The sequence below is a fragment of the Sus scrofa genome, chromosome 13 (assembly GCF_054392235.1).
Source record: "Sus scrofa isolate SSC_HxYL_T2T_F1_AM1 chromosome 13, Sscrofa_HxYL_maternal_Yorkshire_Landrace_v2.0, whole genome shotgun sequence".
NCBI lineage: Eukaryota > Metazoa > Chordata > Mammalia > Artiodactyla > Suidae > Sus > Sus scrofa.
The window spans coordinates 125,735,477-125,755,152 of NC_139395.1; the positions used below are offsets into that span (position 1 = coordinate 125,735,477).

The following is a 19,676-nucleotide window of genomic DNA, read 5'->3' on the forward strand; positions in this document are numbered from 1 at the left end:
CCAGGGGCTGGAGGAAGGGAAAAAAAGGAATGGTTATTCAGTGGTTATGAAGTTTTAGTTTGGGATAATGAAATATTCTGGAGATAGATACCAGTGATGTTTGCACAATATGAATGTACTTAATGCCACTCAAAAATGGTAAAATTTTATGTATAGTTCACAATTTTTATACAATTACATGTATATATATATATGTGTGTGTGTGTGTACATTTTTTTTTTTTTTTGCTTTTTATGGCTGCACCTGTTGCATACAGAAGTTCCCAGGTAAGGGGTCGAATTGGAGCTACGGCTGCCAGCCTACACCACAGCTCATGGCAACACTAGATCCTTAACCCACTGAGCAGGGCTGGGGATCAACTGCATCCTCATGGACACTAATTGGATTCTTAACCAACTGAGCCATAACAGGAACTCCAATTTTACCACAATTTAAACAAAATGGATGGTACAGATACAAGGATGGACAACCAGGCCAAGAGGAAAAAAAAACTGAATACAAAAAGAGATGTCTGGGAACTTGACGGAGTTCCCGTTGTGGTGCAGTGGTTAACAAATCCGACTAAGAACTATGAGGTTGAGGGTTCAATCCCTGGCCTCGCTCAGCAGGTTGGGGATCTGGCATTGCCATGAGCTGTGGTGTAGGTCACAGATGCGGCTTGGATCCCGCGTTGCTGTGGCTGTGGTGTAGGCCAGAGGCTACAACTCCGATTAGACCCCTGACTTGGGAACCTCCATATGCCGCGGGAGCAGCCCTAGAAAAGGCAAAAAGACAAAAAGACAAAAAAAAAAAAAAAAAAGAACACATGCCTGGGAACTTGATGTATGATAATGATATTAAGCATTAAAACCATTGGGGGGAATAGTGGACTAGCCAATGAACAGTATTGGACCACTGGCTACTGAAATAAAACATAAAACGACCTCCCTATTTCATCCGCATGAATTACAGTTAAATGACACTATCAAACTATTAAAGGTCAAAATTTAAAGATTTCAGAAAAAAATATAGATGGTGGTATCTGTGTGACATATGTTGAAAAGATTTCTTGGAGCTCTTGTTGTGGCTCAGTGATAATGAACCTGACTACTATCCATGAGGATTTGGGTTCGATCACTGGCCCTGCTCATTGCATTAAAGATCCAGTGTTGCCATGAGCTGTGGTATAGGTCACAGACATGGCTCAGTTCTGGTGTTGCTGTGGGTGTGGCATAGGCTGGTAGCCGTGGCTCCAATTTGACCCCTAGCTTGGGAACTTCCATATGCCACGGGTGTGGCCCTAAAAAGAAAAAGATTTCTTGAGCATGGTATGAAAAGCTGTATTACCTTTCTAGGGCTGCTGAACCAAAGTGCCACAGACTGAGTGGCTTTCAGCAACAAAAATTTATTCTCTTAACAGTTCTGGAGGCCAGGAGGCTAAAGTCATGGTGTTGCAGATCTCTGAGATTCTGGGAAGGTAGGATCTTTCCTTGTCTCCCAAGCTTGGTCTTCCTTGCTTGAAGCTCTGTCACCCCAACCTGCCACTCTTGCCACATGGAGTTCTCTCTGTGTGTCTGCTTCTTCTTCTTCTTCTTTTTGTCTTTTCTAGGGCTGCACCTGCAGCATATGGAGGTTCCGAGGCCAGGGGTCTAATGCGGGATCCAAGGCGCATCTGCAACCTACACCACAGCTCATGGCAATGCTGGATCCTTAACCCAATGAGCAAGGCCAGGGATTGAATCCAAAACCTCACGGTTCCTAGTCAGATTCTTTAACCACTCAATGAGCCACGATGGGAACTCCTGTGTGTCTGCTTCTGTTTCCAAATTTTCTTCTTTAAATAATCACACCAGTCATATTGTATTAAGGTTCAACCTATTCCACTATGACTTATCTTTACAAATTATATCTGCAATAACCTACTTTCAAATAAGGGCACATTCTGAAGTACTGGAGAGGAGGACTTCAACATATCTTTTTGGGGGGGACAAAATTCAACCTATAACAAAAGCATTAACCATAAAGGAAAGGACATTTTATATCCTTTTTAAAATAAATAAAACATATATAAAATATAAAATGTAATATATTGGATATTTTATATCCAATACACATAATTGTGTGTATGTGGCCACACCCGCGGCATGCAGAAGTTCCCAGGCCAGAGATGGAACCCACACCAGAGCTGTAAACAGAGCCAGAGCAGTGACAATGCTGGATCTTTAACTGTTGAGCCATGAGGGAACTCCAAGGATTGATATATTTTATCACATTATATAAAAAGTGAGCAATTTATCCTTTTCTTCTATAAGACATGTCAAATGAAAGATACCATGAAAGTCCTTTTTCCCATCATTAGTAATCTTAGTAGTATAAAACATATGTAAGTACTAGATAAACAAAGACTACATATTTTAATATGTCATTTTTATTGAAAAAGTAAAAAATATTTTTACATTTTAGTATAAAAATATAGAATAAAAATTAGTTCTTTCCCAACTGTAAGGTGACATCATCAAAGCGTTTTTCCTTTTAGTTTTTTTAATTTTATTGTATTATTTATTGAATTATTGATTTACAATGCTGTAATAATTTCTGCTGTACAACAAAGTGATTCAGTTATGCATATATACATATCCATTTTTTTTTTCAGATTCTTTTCCCATATAGGTTATGGGAAACTTCATTTCTTTTTTGGCTGTGCCTGCAGCATTTGGATGTTTCTGAGCCAGGGATCGAACATGTACCACATCAGCAACCCAAGCTGTTGCAGTGACAACACTGAATCCTTAACCTACTGTGCCACGAGGGAAGTCCTCTTTGGATTTTAAATCTTGGTTTAAAAGGACTTCTCCACTTTGCTATTACTTTATAAATTCTCCAAAGTTTTTTCAATGTATGGGGTTGGGCAGCGGATGTTTTAATTTTTCCATACAATTAGGTATTTAGGCAATTAGCCATTTGTTTACAAACAAACATATTTTGTTTGGTACTATGTTCAGGCACTGAACTGCTGTCTTTTGGCAGGGCAAATAAATGATACAGTCTTACATATATATACATATACACATACACACACACACACACACACACACACACACACGCACGCACGCATGCACATTCATTTTTGGCCGCACCCATGGCATATGGAAGTTCTGGGGCCAGGGATTAAACCTGAGCTGCATCTGCAGACTATGCCACAGCAGTGTCAATGCTGGATCCTTAACCCAATGTGCCAGGCTGGGGATCAAACTGGTGCCTCTACAGAAACAAGCCTGATCATTAACCCAATGTGCCACAGCAGGAACTTCTGGGGGTGAATCTTTATTTGGCTCTTTTTTGGCTGATTTACCTGGGTCTGTCATTTCCACTTTCAATGTGCTCCTCCTTCTAACCTGAGCCCAAATTCCCTGATAAACTTATCACTTATTTTATTTATTTTTTTAAATTATAGTTGACTCACACGGAGTTCCTGTTGTGGCTGAGTGATTAACGAACCTGACTAGCATCCAGGAGGACGTGGGTTTGATCCCTGACCTCACTCAGTGGGTTAAGGATCCAGCACTGCCATGAGCTGTGTTGTAGGTCGCAGATGTGGCTCAGATCCCATGTTGCTGTGGCTCTGGAATAGGCTGACAGCTACTGCTCCGACTGGACCCCTAGCCTGGGAATCTCCATATGCCATGGGTGTGCCCTAAAAAGACAAAAAAAATTTTTTTTAGTTGATTCGCAATGTTCTGTCAATTTCTACTGTACAGCAAAGTGACCCAGTCATATATATATTCTTTTTCTGACATTATCCTCCATCATATTCCATCACAGGTGACTAGATATAATTCCCTGTGCTATACAGAAGGATCTCCTTGCTTAACCATTCCAAATGCAATAGTTTTCATCTAGTTTTCATCTTCGTCCTTCCCACTCCCTCCCCATCCCCCCTGGCAACCACAAGTCTGTTCTCCAAGTCCATAAGTTTGTTTCTTTTTTGTAGATAGGTTCTTTTGTGCCACATATTAGATTCCAGATATGTGATATTATGGTATTTGTCTTTCTCTTTCTGATTTACTTCACTTAGTATGAGAGTCTCTAGTTCCATCCATGTTCCTGAAAATGGCACTACTTTGTCCTTTTTATGGCTGAGTAGTATTCCATTATGTATACATAACACACCTTCTTAATCTATTCATCCATTCATAGACATATAGGTGTTTCCATGTCTTGGCTACTGTGAATAGTGCTGCAATGAGCATAGAGATGAATGTATCTTTTTCAAGGAAAGTTTTGTCCAGATATATGCACAGGAGTGGGATTGCTGGGTCATGTGGTAGTTCTGTATTTAGTTTTCTGAGGTATCGCCATACTTTATCACTTATTTTAGAGTCCTTTATCAAAAATACCCTGAGTGCTTTTGGCCAGCCTGATTTTTAGTAGAGAAAAGCACAAACCATTCAGAAGTAGCTCCTTGTCCACTAAACGTAGCTTTAATTTGTTATGTTTGTACTGAAACTGCATATATTGACTGTGACCTTTCAGTGCTGCCCTTTTCTCTTTAGTTTTGGGAATGTTGTCCCTTATTCCCACCTGAGATGGATCACTACTCTTTCTTCTAGAATCTTCACAGGATTAGATGATAAAGGCAGGAGGTGTTAATTGTTACACAAATTTGGAGACAGAGTATCTTCTAGATGTTTACTAGCAAAATGACATCAGGCAGAGCTCCACAAGGTCTCTTGGCAGTTTCATTTTCCTGGAAGGAATTGGTCACTTTTCACTTTCCAAAAAAGCTTGTGTTGTTGAGCCTTTGGGTTGAGGCCTCTTTGCTCAGGCTGCCTTAACCTATTGGCTCTGCTGGAATATTTTCACAGTATACGACTCTGAATAGTCACTCTGGGGCATGGTTTTTTTCCCTGCAGATCATTTAGCCAATTAAAAAGGCCCCGAAAAAACTGGCTTCTTGGTCCATGTCAATCAGTTGCTCATTAGTAACAGAGACAAAAATTCGGTCATCTTCCTTAAGCTCAAATATTCCACCTTGATAGATGGAATAGAGTCCATATTCTGAATCTTTAGACCAACAACTATTTCTAGCACTTTTCATCAGCAGTATAGGGTCAGGATAGCTTGTCCATTTGTAAATATACTGTATCATTTGCCTGTTTTTCTTTCTGTTCCCTTCTGTAGAAACCGTTCCCAAAATTTCCTCAGGTTCCTGAAATCGAAAGTATGTTTGGGAATAGATGTAGTAAAACCCTGTTTGATGGATAACCAGCTCTCCATTCCTCAAGTGAAAATTATTCAAGAATGAATGTCCTTTTCTTGATGATTCCCAGGAGTTTATTTTCTGGCCCAAAGCTTTTTCATATTTGGAGCCTGATTGAAATTTAGAGAGAAATAAAGTTAGCTGGAAGCAAAGCAAGGAGTTTCCCAATAGCTGTGGCTAGCTGTTTTCTTTTTCTTTCTTTCTTTCTTTTTTTTTTTTTTTTTGCCAGGCACATGGAAATTCCCAGGCCAGGGATCAAACCCATGACACAGTTGTGACCTGCACCACAGCTGTGGCAATGCTGGAGCCTTAACCCCTGCTCTACAAAGGAATTATTGAATTTTTTTGGTTGGAATTGTCAAGGATTTCAGTATAACATAAAACTTCCTGCTCTTTCAATCTTACCAAGGAGTCTAAATTCTTATCATATTGAAATCTAGTGGCACCTGTATCATTGAGATCTGCTGGGAGTCCCTTACCTTCTTGCACTTCCATGTCTGCTACACTCAGCTCTGAATGGTAGCATGGGAATAGGTCACTAAGATCTTTACTTCTGGACAGAATTTCTGTCTGGAACCTCTGTCTCTTCTGCTATGCTGGTGAGCTCAAATCAACAATGTGGATGGAAGTGAAAAGAAATACATCTATTTCCTCAAGCCTAGAGCTTAGAAATCCCTGCGATTCTTTTTGGTCTCTTTTGATCCCTCCTTGGTCTTTGTCAGTAACCCAGAGTTGAAAGCACCATCCAAGCAGGAGGCATCTAGTCCAATGAGACAAGGTACAAGGTTTGGCAAAAAAAAGCCCAGATTTAAAGATCTTCAGATCTTTGGATCTTTAAATTCCCAAAATTTGAATGAAAAAGGGTCTTACTAAAACATGACTTTCCTTTAAATTTTGGGCTCATCTCCATGATTGCTTCAAAATTTAGTTGTTCGAAAGTTTAAACCAGGCATCATATTAATGGATGACTAGTAAACAGTAATAGTGAAATATAGATCTCACTCATAGGCAGAACATGGCAATCATTTACAAAACACAAGTTCAGGAATATCATGAAAGCAATTGCCCGGGAAGACAAACAAACAAAAGTCAATCAACCAACAATAACCAAAAAAAAACCCCTTAACAACCTTTCATTCATTAATTCATGCCTGAAATTTCTTTTTTGTTGTTTTTGTGTTTTTGAGGGCTGCACAAGCGGCATATGGAGGTTCCCAGGCTAGGGGTCTAATTGGAACTGTAGCTGCTGGCCTACGCCACTGCCACAACTACACCAGATCCGAACTTTGTCTGCAACATACACCATAGCTCACAGCCAGATCCTTTTACCCACAGAGCAAGGCCAGGGAACGAACTCTCAACCTCACAGTTCCTAGTTGGATTTGTTTCCATTGCGCCAGGATGGGAACTCCTTGCCTGAAATTTCTTTAACCTGGTAGAAAACCTTTCATGATAATAAGAGCACTACTTACTGAATACTTGAAATGCACCAGCATTTTGCATTAATCTTCACTGTTTTATGAGTTAAAGATTTTCTCTGCTTTTTAAGGTAAGGAGCAGCTGGGATTCCAATGTGGGTATTTAGATTATAAGACCCAGGCACTAACTGCTCCACTATATGGACACTTGTTATACAGTTCAAACTTAGGCTTAACATATTTGATTACACTACATGAAACTGACATTTCTGGCAGTGCAAAGTGGTCAAATATTGGCCAACTTTTCGTGATTCAACCGAATACAAATGCTAATAGGAGGGCTGAGTGACTGATTTAGAACCTTTGATGACAAGGAAAGAAAAGATTTGATGAAAACGTGTGTGTGTGTCTGTGTGTGTGTGAGAGATAGAGATAGAGAGAGAGGGGGAGAGTGGGAGGGGAGGGAGGGGAAGAGGGAAATTTCTTTTAAAAAGAAGAGAAGCAAAAAAGGGTGTATGGGAAACTCAAAGATAAAGTTCTCCCACTTCAGAATTTTCTTGAGGCCAGTTTTCCCCAGACAGTACCAAGTTATTCATCTTATAATCTTGCTTCTGGAAAGAGTCAATCTGAGACCTGATTACTGAGCATTTTGTAGATAGAAATATAAACATTTCAGATACAAATTAAAAGAATAAGTTATTTGGAACAAATTCTTCCACTCTTTTCCTTTAAACCACATAGTCATTGTTTCTCTTACTTAGAGATGGAAATGTGCTTCTTTTCCTACTGGTTCCAGTTATGTGAGCAGCCACTCTCTGTGGACCTTTTTCTCTTTCTAGGTGAGGAATGCCTTGTTGCTTTTCTAAAAAAGAAATGACAAAGAATCATCAGCACTTATCAAACTACTTCTCAAATACATTGCTGTTGATAGATCTTGTCAATCAAGCACAAGAAGCACACTGGAGTTCCAAAGTTGATTATATGGGTTTTCATAAAACCAACCTACATTTTTCTATTAGGATCGGTCTACTTCAGCCCACGTTTAATTTGAAAAGTACTTTTATGGGAAGAATAGGCACTAAATTGGGCTATAATCTATTTATATCTCAGGTAATATTCAACTAGAATATAATAAAGTGAAGATTCTGGCCTTTTTCCAAAACAACAACAACAACAAAACTGTGGACTTGCAATACTCCTGTGGAGTCATTTAAAGTACATAAATACCCAGGTGCTGGCAAATCTCCACTTTGAGTTATATGTAGAAACAATCAGAGTGATACCAATTTTCATCATCTCAGATATTTTTTTCTCTTTGCTAGCTAACACCCATTCTAAAGGAGTAGCAGTCATAACAATTGTCCATAGATGCTATAAACCGGCATCCAACTGTCATTTCCACCACCTCCCAAAAGGAATATGAAATGACATCATGGTCATGATCATCAGTATATGAGCATATAAATCACTAATTCACGAGATAATATATAAACAAATAACATTTATTGACCACTATTCGAAGTATTTTGGAACAGCCTTAAAGGGTACAAATTCAACAAACCACTCTTTAAAAGATTGGCTCAAACTTCTGAGGATGCTTACATTGGTCACTAAGGCAAAGTATATGCTTTCATCAAGTAAATATGTCCAGGACAAGTCATAGCCCCAAAGGGGCTTCAGACACTAATCACTAATTATACTGACTGATCCCCAAAGGGATGTATAGTTCTGGGGAAATATATAAATTCAAGAGTGAAAATTTACCTATAAGACAGCGAAAAAAAGGGTGATTTGTGCTCAAGGGGGGGAAAGATTCCTATTTGTTGGAGAGCTGAGGTCAGGGGAGGATTTGTACGAAGGCCCTTTCATTCACTTACTCTGGCAAAGCAAAGTAAGTGTCCAGCACATCATTACCAGGCACTCTCCTAGGAACATGGAGAAAGAACTATAGATGAATGAGTGCAAGAGAATATTTGAGGTGCAGGACAATGATCTGACCAAGGTGAGGATGAGGAGGCTTTGGGGCCCATATCCATAGGAGAAGGCCATTCCCACAGAGCTGGAACAGCATCCCCGAGGCAGGATGCACAAATCATTCCTGGGACACAGGCATCAGAGGAGATCAGTTTCAGGCTTGGATGAGGAGTTACACTCTAGAGGATTTGAATGTTAGACTAAGAGATTTAGATCTTACAGACATGGGAAGCCTCTGAAGGTTTTTATCAGGGAAGAGAAAGACATGTGTTGTGCTTTAGTCTAGACACCTCAGAGTAAGGTTTGATGGACAGAAAGTGAGAGAGCTGGAGACGGTTGAGTTACCAGAAAAATGTAATGGATCAGGTCTGAGAAGAGGAAGTTTTCATCTTTGTCAGTAGCAGAGGACACTGAAACGAGGAGATAAAATTCCATAGAGGAGGAATGAATGGGAATGAGACTCTCTTCATCTATCCGGTATTGTTACTTATGCAGGATAGGTGGGCATTTGTACGATAACTTAAGACCAAACACAGCATCAATTACATGTTATTCTCAGGATGCTCAGCTTTCAAGGTTGATGTGTCCATTTTACATTGATAAATAATTCATAATGCCTTGACTGCCTCTAGATCTTAACACTTGTGTTTTAAAATATTCAATAATGGAATCCAATTACAAATACTGTGCATTTGAGGTCATCGTGAGGCTATGGGAAAGCCTCGATTTAAAAGTAAATTCTCAAGAGAGGAAATTTCCTACTGACTGTAGCAAACAGCTCCTGGAAAAGAAGCTTGTGAATAAGTATATTTGGGTGTCATGGATACGTCTTGGTATAGAGGAGTATATGATTTCTACACCCTACCTGGGAGAAACAAACAAACAAACAAACAAACTTTTCTTTCCACACTGAAAATAGTACATACGTCTACTGTAGACCAGGGATCTGGTGTTCCCCATTAGAAGAGATGGAGTGCTCAACACTCCTACCACTGCTTTCGCCTTCAGCGAAATGACCAGAAAGGATGCTTAGACCCTGGGACCAGGTCTTGCCTTCACATTTAATATAGCCCATTTGATAAAGGAAGGTGGAGCTTGTTAAGAGATGAGGAAGTTTACTGTACTGGAAAAGGACAGCTGAAAAATAGGAAGACATCAGCAACAAACTATATATTAAAAAACTGTTTTTTTTCTGCCAGGCTAGTACACTCCAGGACTGTTAAGTCTCTGGCACATGTATTCAGGCCTTTTTAGGAAAATGAGACTAGGGTGAGGCAAATGTGAAGAAACAGCAGATTTAATTCATCAGTTGTATTTACTTACGTACTGATTTTAAAAATACTTATTAAGAACTTTCTATGTCAACTGAGATGGTGGTGGCACAACAATGTGAGTGCACGAACTGCCAATGAACTGTGCATTTCAAAATGGTTAATTGTATGTTATGCGAATTTCATCTCAGTCAAAATACTCACACATGCGCGCGCGCGTGCACGTGCATGCACGTGCACACTCGTGCCGAAGGTGGTGCAGATAAGAGCCAGAGGGATAAAAGAGAATCTATTAGGTTTGAGGTATAGAGTTAAAACTAGGTATAGGGAGTTCCCGCTGTGGCTCAGCAGGAGCAAACCTGACTAGTAGCCATGAGGATGTGGGTCCAGTCACTGGCCCTGCTCAGTGGGTTAAGGATCCAGTGTTGTTATAAGCTGTGGTGTAGGTCACAGACCTGACTTGGATCTGGCATTGCTGTGGCTGTGGCGTAGGCCAGCAGCTGTAGCTCCAATTTGACCCCTAGCCTGGCAACTTCCATATGCTGTGGCTATGGCCCTTAAAAATTTAAAAAAAAAAAAAAAATTAAAAAAATTTAAAAACCTGGATATAGAGAGGTGAGAGAAATAGGCATGTTTTCTGTCCTTGTGGATCTTTAGTAGGGAGTCAAACAGCACAGATATTTTTAAAAATATGTATGGAAAATGAACAAGATAAGTGTGAAAGAAAAAAATATGATGTGGGGGAACTTACTTAGAAAGTTGGTCAGGGAAGTTCTCTCTGAAGAGGTGAAAAGGAGGTGATGAGGATGGAGAATGAGAAGGAATGGGTGATGTGAAAATTCAGGCATGGAAGAAGCCAGATGGAGGGCCCAAGAAGCTGGCCTGGCCAATCACACTGAAGGGGATGTGGGTCAAGAGAAGGCTGTTGGCTGCAAATGGAAATGGCCAAGGTGTGGGGACCACAGGATGAGAATTTTGCGCGGGTAGAAGGATTGCTGGGAAACTCATGATGAAGCAAGAGACTGTTGCATAAAGAAAGGCTTAGATGGGTTGAGGATCCAGCGTTGCCGTGAGCTGTGGTATAGGTTGCAGATGTGGCTCAGATCTGGTTGCTGTGGCTGTGGTGTAGGCCACAGCAACAGCTCCGATTAGACCCCTAGCCTGGGAACCTCCATATGCCACAAGTGTGACCCTAAAAAGACAAAAAAAAAAAAAAAAAAAAAAAAAAAAGAAGAGAAAGGCTTAGAGTCTAGTAGTGGGTCAGAAGCAGAGAAGACAGGTAACTTTGGAGCCCTTATATTTTTTTCCAGCCATGCTCCAGGAAGGATTTAGATGGTTTATTTACAACACATTAGCAGGTAAAAATAAATAATTGAAGAACTTGAGGTGAAAGGAAAATCCACATTGGAAGAATAAAGTTCAAGTGAAAGAAAATTCAGACCACAGGTGGGCCACTGATTTGGTTCAGAGCTTTCTAGCTGCCAATGCAAAGAGGGAAATAGAATTAAGCAGCTTGAGACGCTGAGCAGGGATCAGAGGTGGGATGTGTGGATGGGAGCAGAGAGAAAGAGGATGGAGAGCTAGTCATCCTTTTAAGAGGTTGACAATAGAAAATTAAAATAACAACAAAAAAAATACTACCTGAAACTGTAGAAATGGTTTCCTCATAGGTTCTCAAAATCATCTGCAAATAGTATTGAATAAAGCTTGTTAATTTCCCTAAACATTTAAACTGACTACAGATTGCCTATGGCTCTTCTCACTGATGTTTACCGAATATCAACCTTGACAGGTTTAAGTTGTTCAAGTATAGAGTCTGCATGGGGTGAATTTGAAGGCAGTTGTCTCTACATGGTGATCAAAAGATGATCCTCTATCTGGGAGACTTCTGTTTCTGGATGAAGTCTTTGAAAGACCACACCTGGAAAAGCACATGAAGAAGGAGTCATCCTTCTCCAAGTTAGGTCAGCATAATGTTCCCCAGGGCCTATGGCTGGGGGGTGTGGTGGCCATGACACCTCACTTTCTGATCGTCTGTCTGCATATGTGTGTGTATAAGTGCACTGTGTTTGCATCTGCCTGCACGTGTATATAATGCATGTGTGCGTCTGCTGTGCATGTGTGTCTTAGTGGATTGTGTTTGTGTGTGCATGCATGTGTGTGTAAGTGCACCATGTAGTAGAGTCCAGGAGCTTTAAATTATTGGACAGACCCAAGACTCATGGTGTGAGGCACACTCCCTCTCTCATGATGCCCAGGGACATGCACAGCCCATCCAGTGGTGACCTGTTAGCACCACCTGTCTAGTGTCACTCTCTCATTTCTGAGAATGTGGCTGAGATATTCCCAACACAAAGATATCTTACCAAATTCCCATATCTTACTGAACACCTCATATTACTTTCTTTGTGCTAATCAGCGGGGTAAGAAAGAATGAAATAGAAACTTGCTGTTAAGTGAACAGACCCTGACATTGGTCTAAACCATGTCACGGCTTTAACCTTCCCTCCATTCAGTTCTCCCTCCAGGGGATGTACGCACCTTTCCTGTCACTGTTGCTCATTGTTCAACTCTTAGAAACTCACTTCCTCTGCACTCTCTCATCAGAAGTTCTATGCCCCCGCCCCCCCTCCACCCCCCCCCCCCCGCCCCGTCAAAAGCCCTGACTCCAGATAGGAAGGAAAGGGAGGAACAGGAAAAGGAGCAGGGTAATTTCTATAGTGGGAGGCAGAACAAGAATGATTATAATATAATCAGAAGACCTGGATTCAAATCGATTCATTATCAGCCTGGGAAACTTTGCTTGAGTTACCTAACTGATATGAATTTTAACTTTTTCATCTATTTTCTTTTAAGAAGATAATGATTCCTTCCTTAGAGAGCTCTTTGAGTATTAAAGGAGATAATACATACTATGAGCATAGGATGTTTACAGAAAATTCTCTGTTCAATTCATGGTGCTGGAAAAATGGGCAACTCTTTTCCCCTCCAACCCTCTCACTCAGCCCTGTGTGTCCTCTTGCAGCCCCTCTCTTCTCTAGTTAGTGGCAGAAGGTGAGAATGGAGGGCAGATGTGAAGAGGAGGAAAGAGACATGTAAAGACCACCCACACTGCTTCTCTTATCTCCACAGTGCTGGCCCCAGCATCTGGCCTCTTCTCAGTCTCCAGATTTCTACCCTAGTTCTGAGTTTCTCTCCTCTGCCACTCCCCCTAGCCCCAGGGACTGTGGGGTCCCCTTCCTCAGGTTCCTCAGGATCCTTCCCAACCATGGGTCTTTCCAGGTCCTCGTCACTTGGGGAGATGGAATTCCAGCTGCTCCAGCACAGCTGGTGTGCAGCAGGCACCCTGCCCAGGCTTCCTGGGCAATTGTGGGGCAGGTGTGTTTCTAGGACTCCCAAGTGGAAGTCTGATCTCATTTCTTGTAGAAAGAGCATCACAGGTGATGTCTGCACTTTATTGTAAGAACTGCTCAAGGTTTTAACCACCAACATAATACTGTTGCTATGGAAGTGCACACTGAGCACCAGTCAACAGACTTACAATCATCTCTTTAAAATATATTCTCTTCCTACACTGGGAAAGTCCCCAGTAATTTTTAAAACAATGATAATGCATCATAGTTTACAGGGTATATTCATGTCTATGTTTTCAGCTGACCTTTCCAGAGAGGCAGAAGGTAAATATTATTAAATGCCTTTGTACAAAGGAAGCAGCTTGAGAGAAGAAACTATTTGACATGGCACATCGCTGAGAGTAAAATTATGTTCTTACATTTACCAGTATAAACTGTTAGCTAACATAAAGTTAACACTAGAGATCCTATGTAAGCAGCTTTCACAAACAGATAGTATTTTTTATTGTGTCATTTACTAACTGTAAATTGAGATGCCATCACCTTCAATTTCTCAAAGTCTCCCTTTTCTTTCCTCTTCCTTTCCTCTTTCTTCATCTCTATATGCATACAAAAATAAATAAAGCCTTTATTCCAGAGAACAACAATGCAGGAAGAATATAATACCATTATTTGGTTTCTTATCTTCTGAATAATAATAATAAAATCACACACATCCTTTATTGTTGTGTGACCTTGAACACATTGCTTTGTCTGTGCCAGGGTTTCCACAATGTGAGACAAAAAAGTTTAGACTAGATGAAGAAGCTCTTTGGAGTAGAGAAATAAACTCTAGAGCAGAAGCCCACTGCTGGGTGCTATTTCACATTTTCCTAGTTCTGTGAATCTGGGGAAAATCACTTCAACACTCTGGGCCCCAGTTTCCTCCTTTTTGAGGAATGAGGAGTCTAGACTTCACAATGTTAAATGTTCCTTCTCTGACCTCCTGCGCCTGCTGGTGAAGTGGCCAGTGGTTCACTTACCTTTCTCACAAACTGACGTAGCTGCCACTTCACCTGCCAGCAGGGGCTGAGCATTCTCTCGTCATCGGTGGGATCCCAGAAACTGTCATCTTCCTTTAAGAAGCAAGCTATACCGCTTTTGGAGTACTTGTCCTGCATCTGGGTTGAGATGAATATAACACAATATTATGCACAGGGCTTTTAATTTTTGTTCATTAGAAGCTAAAACAACAGAAATGGATGCCGCGTCAGAGAAGTCTTAGCACTTTGGATAAGCGCCTGGCTGGAAGGAAAAACAAGCACGCTGTCCTTTGCCCTTTGAACAAAGGTAAGCAGTTGGATGGAGTGGAAAGGAAACAGGTTGGGGCCAGGCAGCCTGCGTGGCAATGCCCTTCACTGCCCCTGCTTTTGAACAGCTGTGTGCCCTCAACCAACAGCTTCTTCTCTTGGACATCTCCTCTTCATTCGTATTTTGAGCTGGTCCCCCATGGTGATCTTTGAGGTCCCTTCCAGCTCTGACATGGTATGCATCCAGTTCTATAACTGGAAACCCACCTAGGTACAAAGTAGGGAGCAGAGTCTGGTTTGATTCTAGGATCCTAAGTAAAAAATTATCCACACACTTTGGGGTGCTGATAATGTTTTATTTCTTGATATGAGCTTTGGCTGTCTGAGTAGGTTCTAGTGTTAGGATTTCTATCCCTCTGGATGTCAGAATCCAGACCACACTGCCACTAGAAATTTGAATTTTGCCTCATCGAATGTCCATACCAGCCAGGGGTTTACCTACAGAGACTTGAAACACCATTTGAAGTTTTGCTCCCTCCTGATTAAGAGTAAGCATTAACAATGGCCAGAATGTCAACAAAGTCTATGCTTGATGTTACACACACACACACACACACACACACACACACACACACACTCACATCCCCAAACCACCCAGACAGAATACTTCAGGATGACAACTGATTAATCTTACAAAGGAAAAACAGGATGTTCGTGTAAGGTCAGACAGTTGTCCTTTGCTTTTTTTTTTTTTTTTTTTTTTTTTTTTTCCCTGTTTTCATTTTTAAAAACTGGGATTCAGGAGATGTTATTTCCCTGTAACAATCCATTGAAGTGTGTTTCTCTGGGGAAATGATCCTTTTTTTTTTTTTTTTTTTTTTTTTTTTGCTTTTTAGGGTCACACCTGAGGCATATGGAAGTTCCCAGGCTAGGGAGCAATTTGGAGCTGTAGCTGTCAGCCTATGTCACATCCATAGCAACATAGGACCTGAGCTGCGTTTGCGACCTACACCACAGCTCATGACAATGCTGGGTCCTTTAATCCACTGAGTGATGCCAGGGATGGATCGAACCTGCATTCTCACAGATACTAGTTGGGTTCTTTACTGCTGAGCCACAGTGGAACTCCTGGGAAATAGCCATTTTTATCTGTTATTTAAACTTAGGGGACTCAAAAACTTGAAGGATCAAATTTAATGATGATCTACTCTCTACTATAGAAAGACAATTTCCTTCCAAATAAAAATAACTTAAATACTTACAAGAGGTTTCAGCTGGAATCATATGGATCTAAACTGTCGGCCACATACCCCTGGGACATTTCCTCAGGTCTCTCAAGTGCAAAAGTGACAAACCTGAGTTAATTAATTCCTTCACCACACTCTGGCATAGAACATTCATTTACTTTCAAGTCAATGTTTATTTTCCACCTTTTTAAGATTACAAGAGTAAAACATTCTCCTAGTAGATAGAGTAGGGGTGATAGCGGGGGCCACCTGACACCATTTTTTTGTCTCTACCCACCCCCAAGACATTAATTTTCATCTGTGATTTATGCAGGAGCTGAAAAGCATTTCTAAGGAAGAAACTTAACTTAGAAATAAAAGCGTGTCTAAAAAACTGGGGGGGAGTCAGAGAAGAAGAGCTCAATTTAGCTTCAAGGCCTGGGGGCAGTTCCAGGAAGAACAGCTTTATTACCATTGCCCTGCCCAGTCAGGATTCTGTGTGCCATTTGGCCAGGCGTCAATTTGCTGAAGCTGAATAAACAGACCTACACGGTTTTCTAGCTTTTTGAAACAAAACACTGTGCATGATGCAGAAAGGAGGGAGCAACTTTCCTTCTTCACAGCGGCTGGCAACTGTCTCAACCTGAGAGGGGCAAGGACCTGGGAGACCAGGCCAGGGGCAGAACAAGGCAGACTTGACAGGTGCTGCGATCTGGTGGTCAGGGTAGCTGGCAGCCCTTGGAAAGTGGGGTGTGAGAAGGTGGAAAAGAGCAGGGGCCAGCCCAGGTGGTCTCTGGATACCCTCTGGGGATTTTCAGAAACACTTTTAGGAGGTGGGAGGGAGAACTTTGAAAACTGAGTAAGGTCCTAAGTATACATGGGAGGGGGTCTAAAAAGCTAGTGAGACTCCACTATTACCCTAGATTTACAATGAAGCCTAGACATATTGAGGTTATACAGGCAGCCTGGAAAATATAGAAAATTATAGAATACTTTTCTAAAGGTAAAACAACTTCCCCCTCTCCACACACACAAATCCACCCTATTTCCACCCCTAACTAACCTTTGGACAATCTCTCTTGTTTACAAGGTTGAGATCAGATGGTGTGGGGTCAATTTTTTTTGTACATGCTTGTTTTCTCTTAAAACTATATAACAATGTCTTAATTTGTTCTTTAGAGCTGTATGAAAATCATATGGATAGCAATTTTTACAGTGTTTGCTGCAGAAAATTTGTAAAATATAGAAAAATAAAAAGGAAAAAAGGCACCCATAATCCTACCTTCTAGAGATCATGGGTTCCTCCTAGATATTTTTCCACTTATATATTGATTTCTGAACAGTACAGAGCCCCAGCCACTCTGCACCCCATTTCCACATGTTTCATATTTGACGGTTTCCTCTCCAGATCTTAGCCAACATGGGTGACTGACACACAGGTGAGGGGCACTATGGTTATTCCAAGAATGACTAATGATGGTTAATATGCTGTGTCTCTCTCCCACTTTCCTTTCCACATCCTTTCACACTTTGAAGTAGAATTTCCTCCAGCACATCTCAGGCTGGGGCTGTTCTCTTGCTAACCACATCTGGCCGTTGAGGGCGGGTGCTATTTTTACTTGCATACCTCTAGAAGCAGAGACAGCTATTGCACTGCTCTTCTGTTCTAGAGGCCCTTAGTTCTGAGAAGCGGATTCCACTCAACTGCCCTTGGCGCCATCACAGACACTGTGGTTGTCTACGCTAGGACCAGCCAGTTCTTGGCAGGGCTTGAGCTCAGTGAAGGACCCCTTTGCTGGCTGGCTCAGAGACTTCAAGGTGTGCAGCATTGACCCTTTTTGCTGCCCAGACATTAGTTAATGGCAATCATTTTCTGCAAATCGTGAGTAGCATAGAGGATCATTTGTGGAAATTGGTGCTATATTCAGTAACTTGCTGTCATGGGGAGAGCATCAACTATCTGTCAGAAGACCTGAGTCTAGCTTGCTTCCTTCCCAAGTTCTGCCTGAGCTTGCCTAAATCATTTCTCTAGCAGTTCCTAGTCTCATCTATAAAATGGAGGTGTCCAAAGTTCCTTTTAGCTCAAAGTTCCCCACAACATACAATTTGTTAAGATATACACAAAATGCCAAAAACTGAGTTGGCTGAGTCAGTAATTTTGTATTCAAAATCCACTGGAATTAACCACATCTGAAACACGGCCATTAAATATAAGTGATTTATAACTCTACCCTACTCCCTATGTACTTGCAGGATCCCCAAGTTTGTGAAGGTGGGTTATTCATTCAACAAGTGTTTAATGAACACCTGCTATACGGGATCTATGTGCTAGTGCCTAGAAGTATCACAGTAAGCAAAAGCAGACACTGCCCTGTTGTGACACAGCTCCCCTCACCCAAGAATTTGCATCAACTGTAAAGCATTAAGCAGAAAGCACTCAATGAGTGGTAGCAGTTGCTAATATTATAACATACACATACAGGTACTGTTGAAGACAAAAAAGCTACCCAGGAGGTTAGTTGCCAACATCTGCTAGTAACTGGTGGAGCCGTCTGTAACTGCCTTCCGTCCACACAATCACTTCAACTCATGTTTGCAAAGTCCTCAGAAATGATATGCATTAGCAGTTAGAGTCCCTGGCAGAGAAAGGAAGCATTCTCTTCCCTTGTAAAATCTTCACAGAGCAGCCAACAGAGAGGCAGTAATCCAGAGGGTGGCTGAGAGCCTCTGTCAGGGAACGTGTACATGGTACCGACCTGTTTCAGTTCATTGGTGAAGTACACGTAAGTCAAGGCCACACAGAGGGCTTGCAGGAGCACTGTGAAGATCAGGATCAACACACAGGTCTGCCCGGGGCTGGGGCCTCCTGGAGTCTGCATCACCGCCATGGTCCAGGCAGGGTCTGACTGCTGCAGAGGCAGGCAGGCAGCAGGTTTGGTTAGAGCGACTTGAAGTGGGTGGAGTTTGGAGTCCTTTCGTATTTGTTTACTGGTAAAGAAGAAAACGAAACTGAAAGTTATGAAGACTCTTTGCTGTACAGCAGATATTAGCACAACACTGTAAATCAACTACTATAAAACATTTAAAAAAGAGAAGGTTACGAAGATAAACAGGGAGAACACATGCATGAGGATGAAATCGAGACTGGAAACATTCAACTGCGAGCCCAGGAACTCCAAACCACTACAAGCTGGTTCCAAAGCACAAAGTGGCAAAGGAATGCCACTACAGATTTCAGGGGTGCATGGCCCTTCTGACTCCTTGGTTTTGGACATGTGGGCTTCAGAACTATAAGACCACACATTTCTGTTTGTGCTACTTCTTTGTGGCAGCTCTAGGAAATGCCTATAGCTCCCCCCGGATTAAAAGAGTAAAAAAAGACATTAAAAGAGTAAAAAAAGACTAAGTGTTACAATCACAACTACAACCCATGACTCAATCAAAACAAGATTTTGGCCTTTCTTTGTAGTGATCACTGTCAATAAAGTCACCAGTTCATCTGAATTGAGTCCACGAGTCCATGTTTCTACAAACTAGCCCATTCATTCACTATCTAGGCTAGAGGGCTATCTAGGTCACAAGATTTTATAAGTGTGTATCTTTCCATCATTTTCTACCTACACAAAGAGTCTTCTATTCCTCTATTTTTTTTTTTTTTTTTACATATTATTCTTTTGGCTGTACACACAGCATATGGAAGTTCCAGGGCTAGGGATCAAATCCCAGCCACAGCTGCAACCTACACTGCAGCTGTGCCAGTGCAAGATTCTTAAACCAATGTGCCATGGTGGGAATTCCTGCATCTTACTTATTTTGACTAGATAGTTGTTGGGCTGCAAGCCTTGCAGCTGCCTGTCCTTAAGACCAAATGAAGAGACCAGAGACAGTGACAGAAACATCATGGTT

The 19,676-nt window shown here is 41.4% G+C and overlaps 1 protein-coding gene across 2 annotated transcripts; it reads right to left on the reverse strand.

The window, feature by feature from the left end:
- Nucleotides 1–2,389: 2,389 nt before the first annotated feature.
- On the reverse strand, nt 2,390–18,681 carry TNFSF10 (TNF superfamily member 10). 2 transcript variants are annotated; one of them, NM_001024696.1, is given in 5 exon segments: nt 4,099–5,349; nt 7,415–7,519; nt 11,544–11,586; nt 14,278–14,415; nt 18,527–18,681. In NM_001024696.1, coding segments are annotated over 5 exon segments (870 nt in total). In that variant the 5' UTR covers nt 18,659–18,681; the 3' UTR covers nt 4,099–4,897.
- Nucleotides 18,682–19,676: the final 995 nt, after the last annotated feature.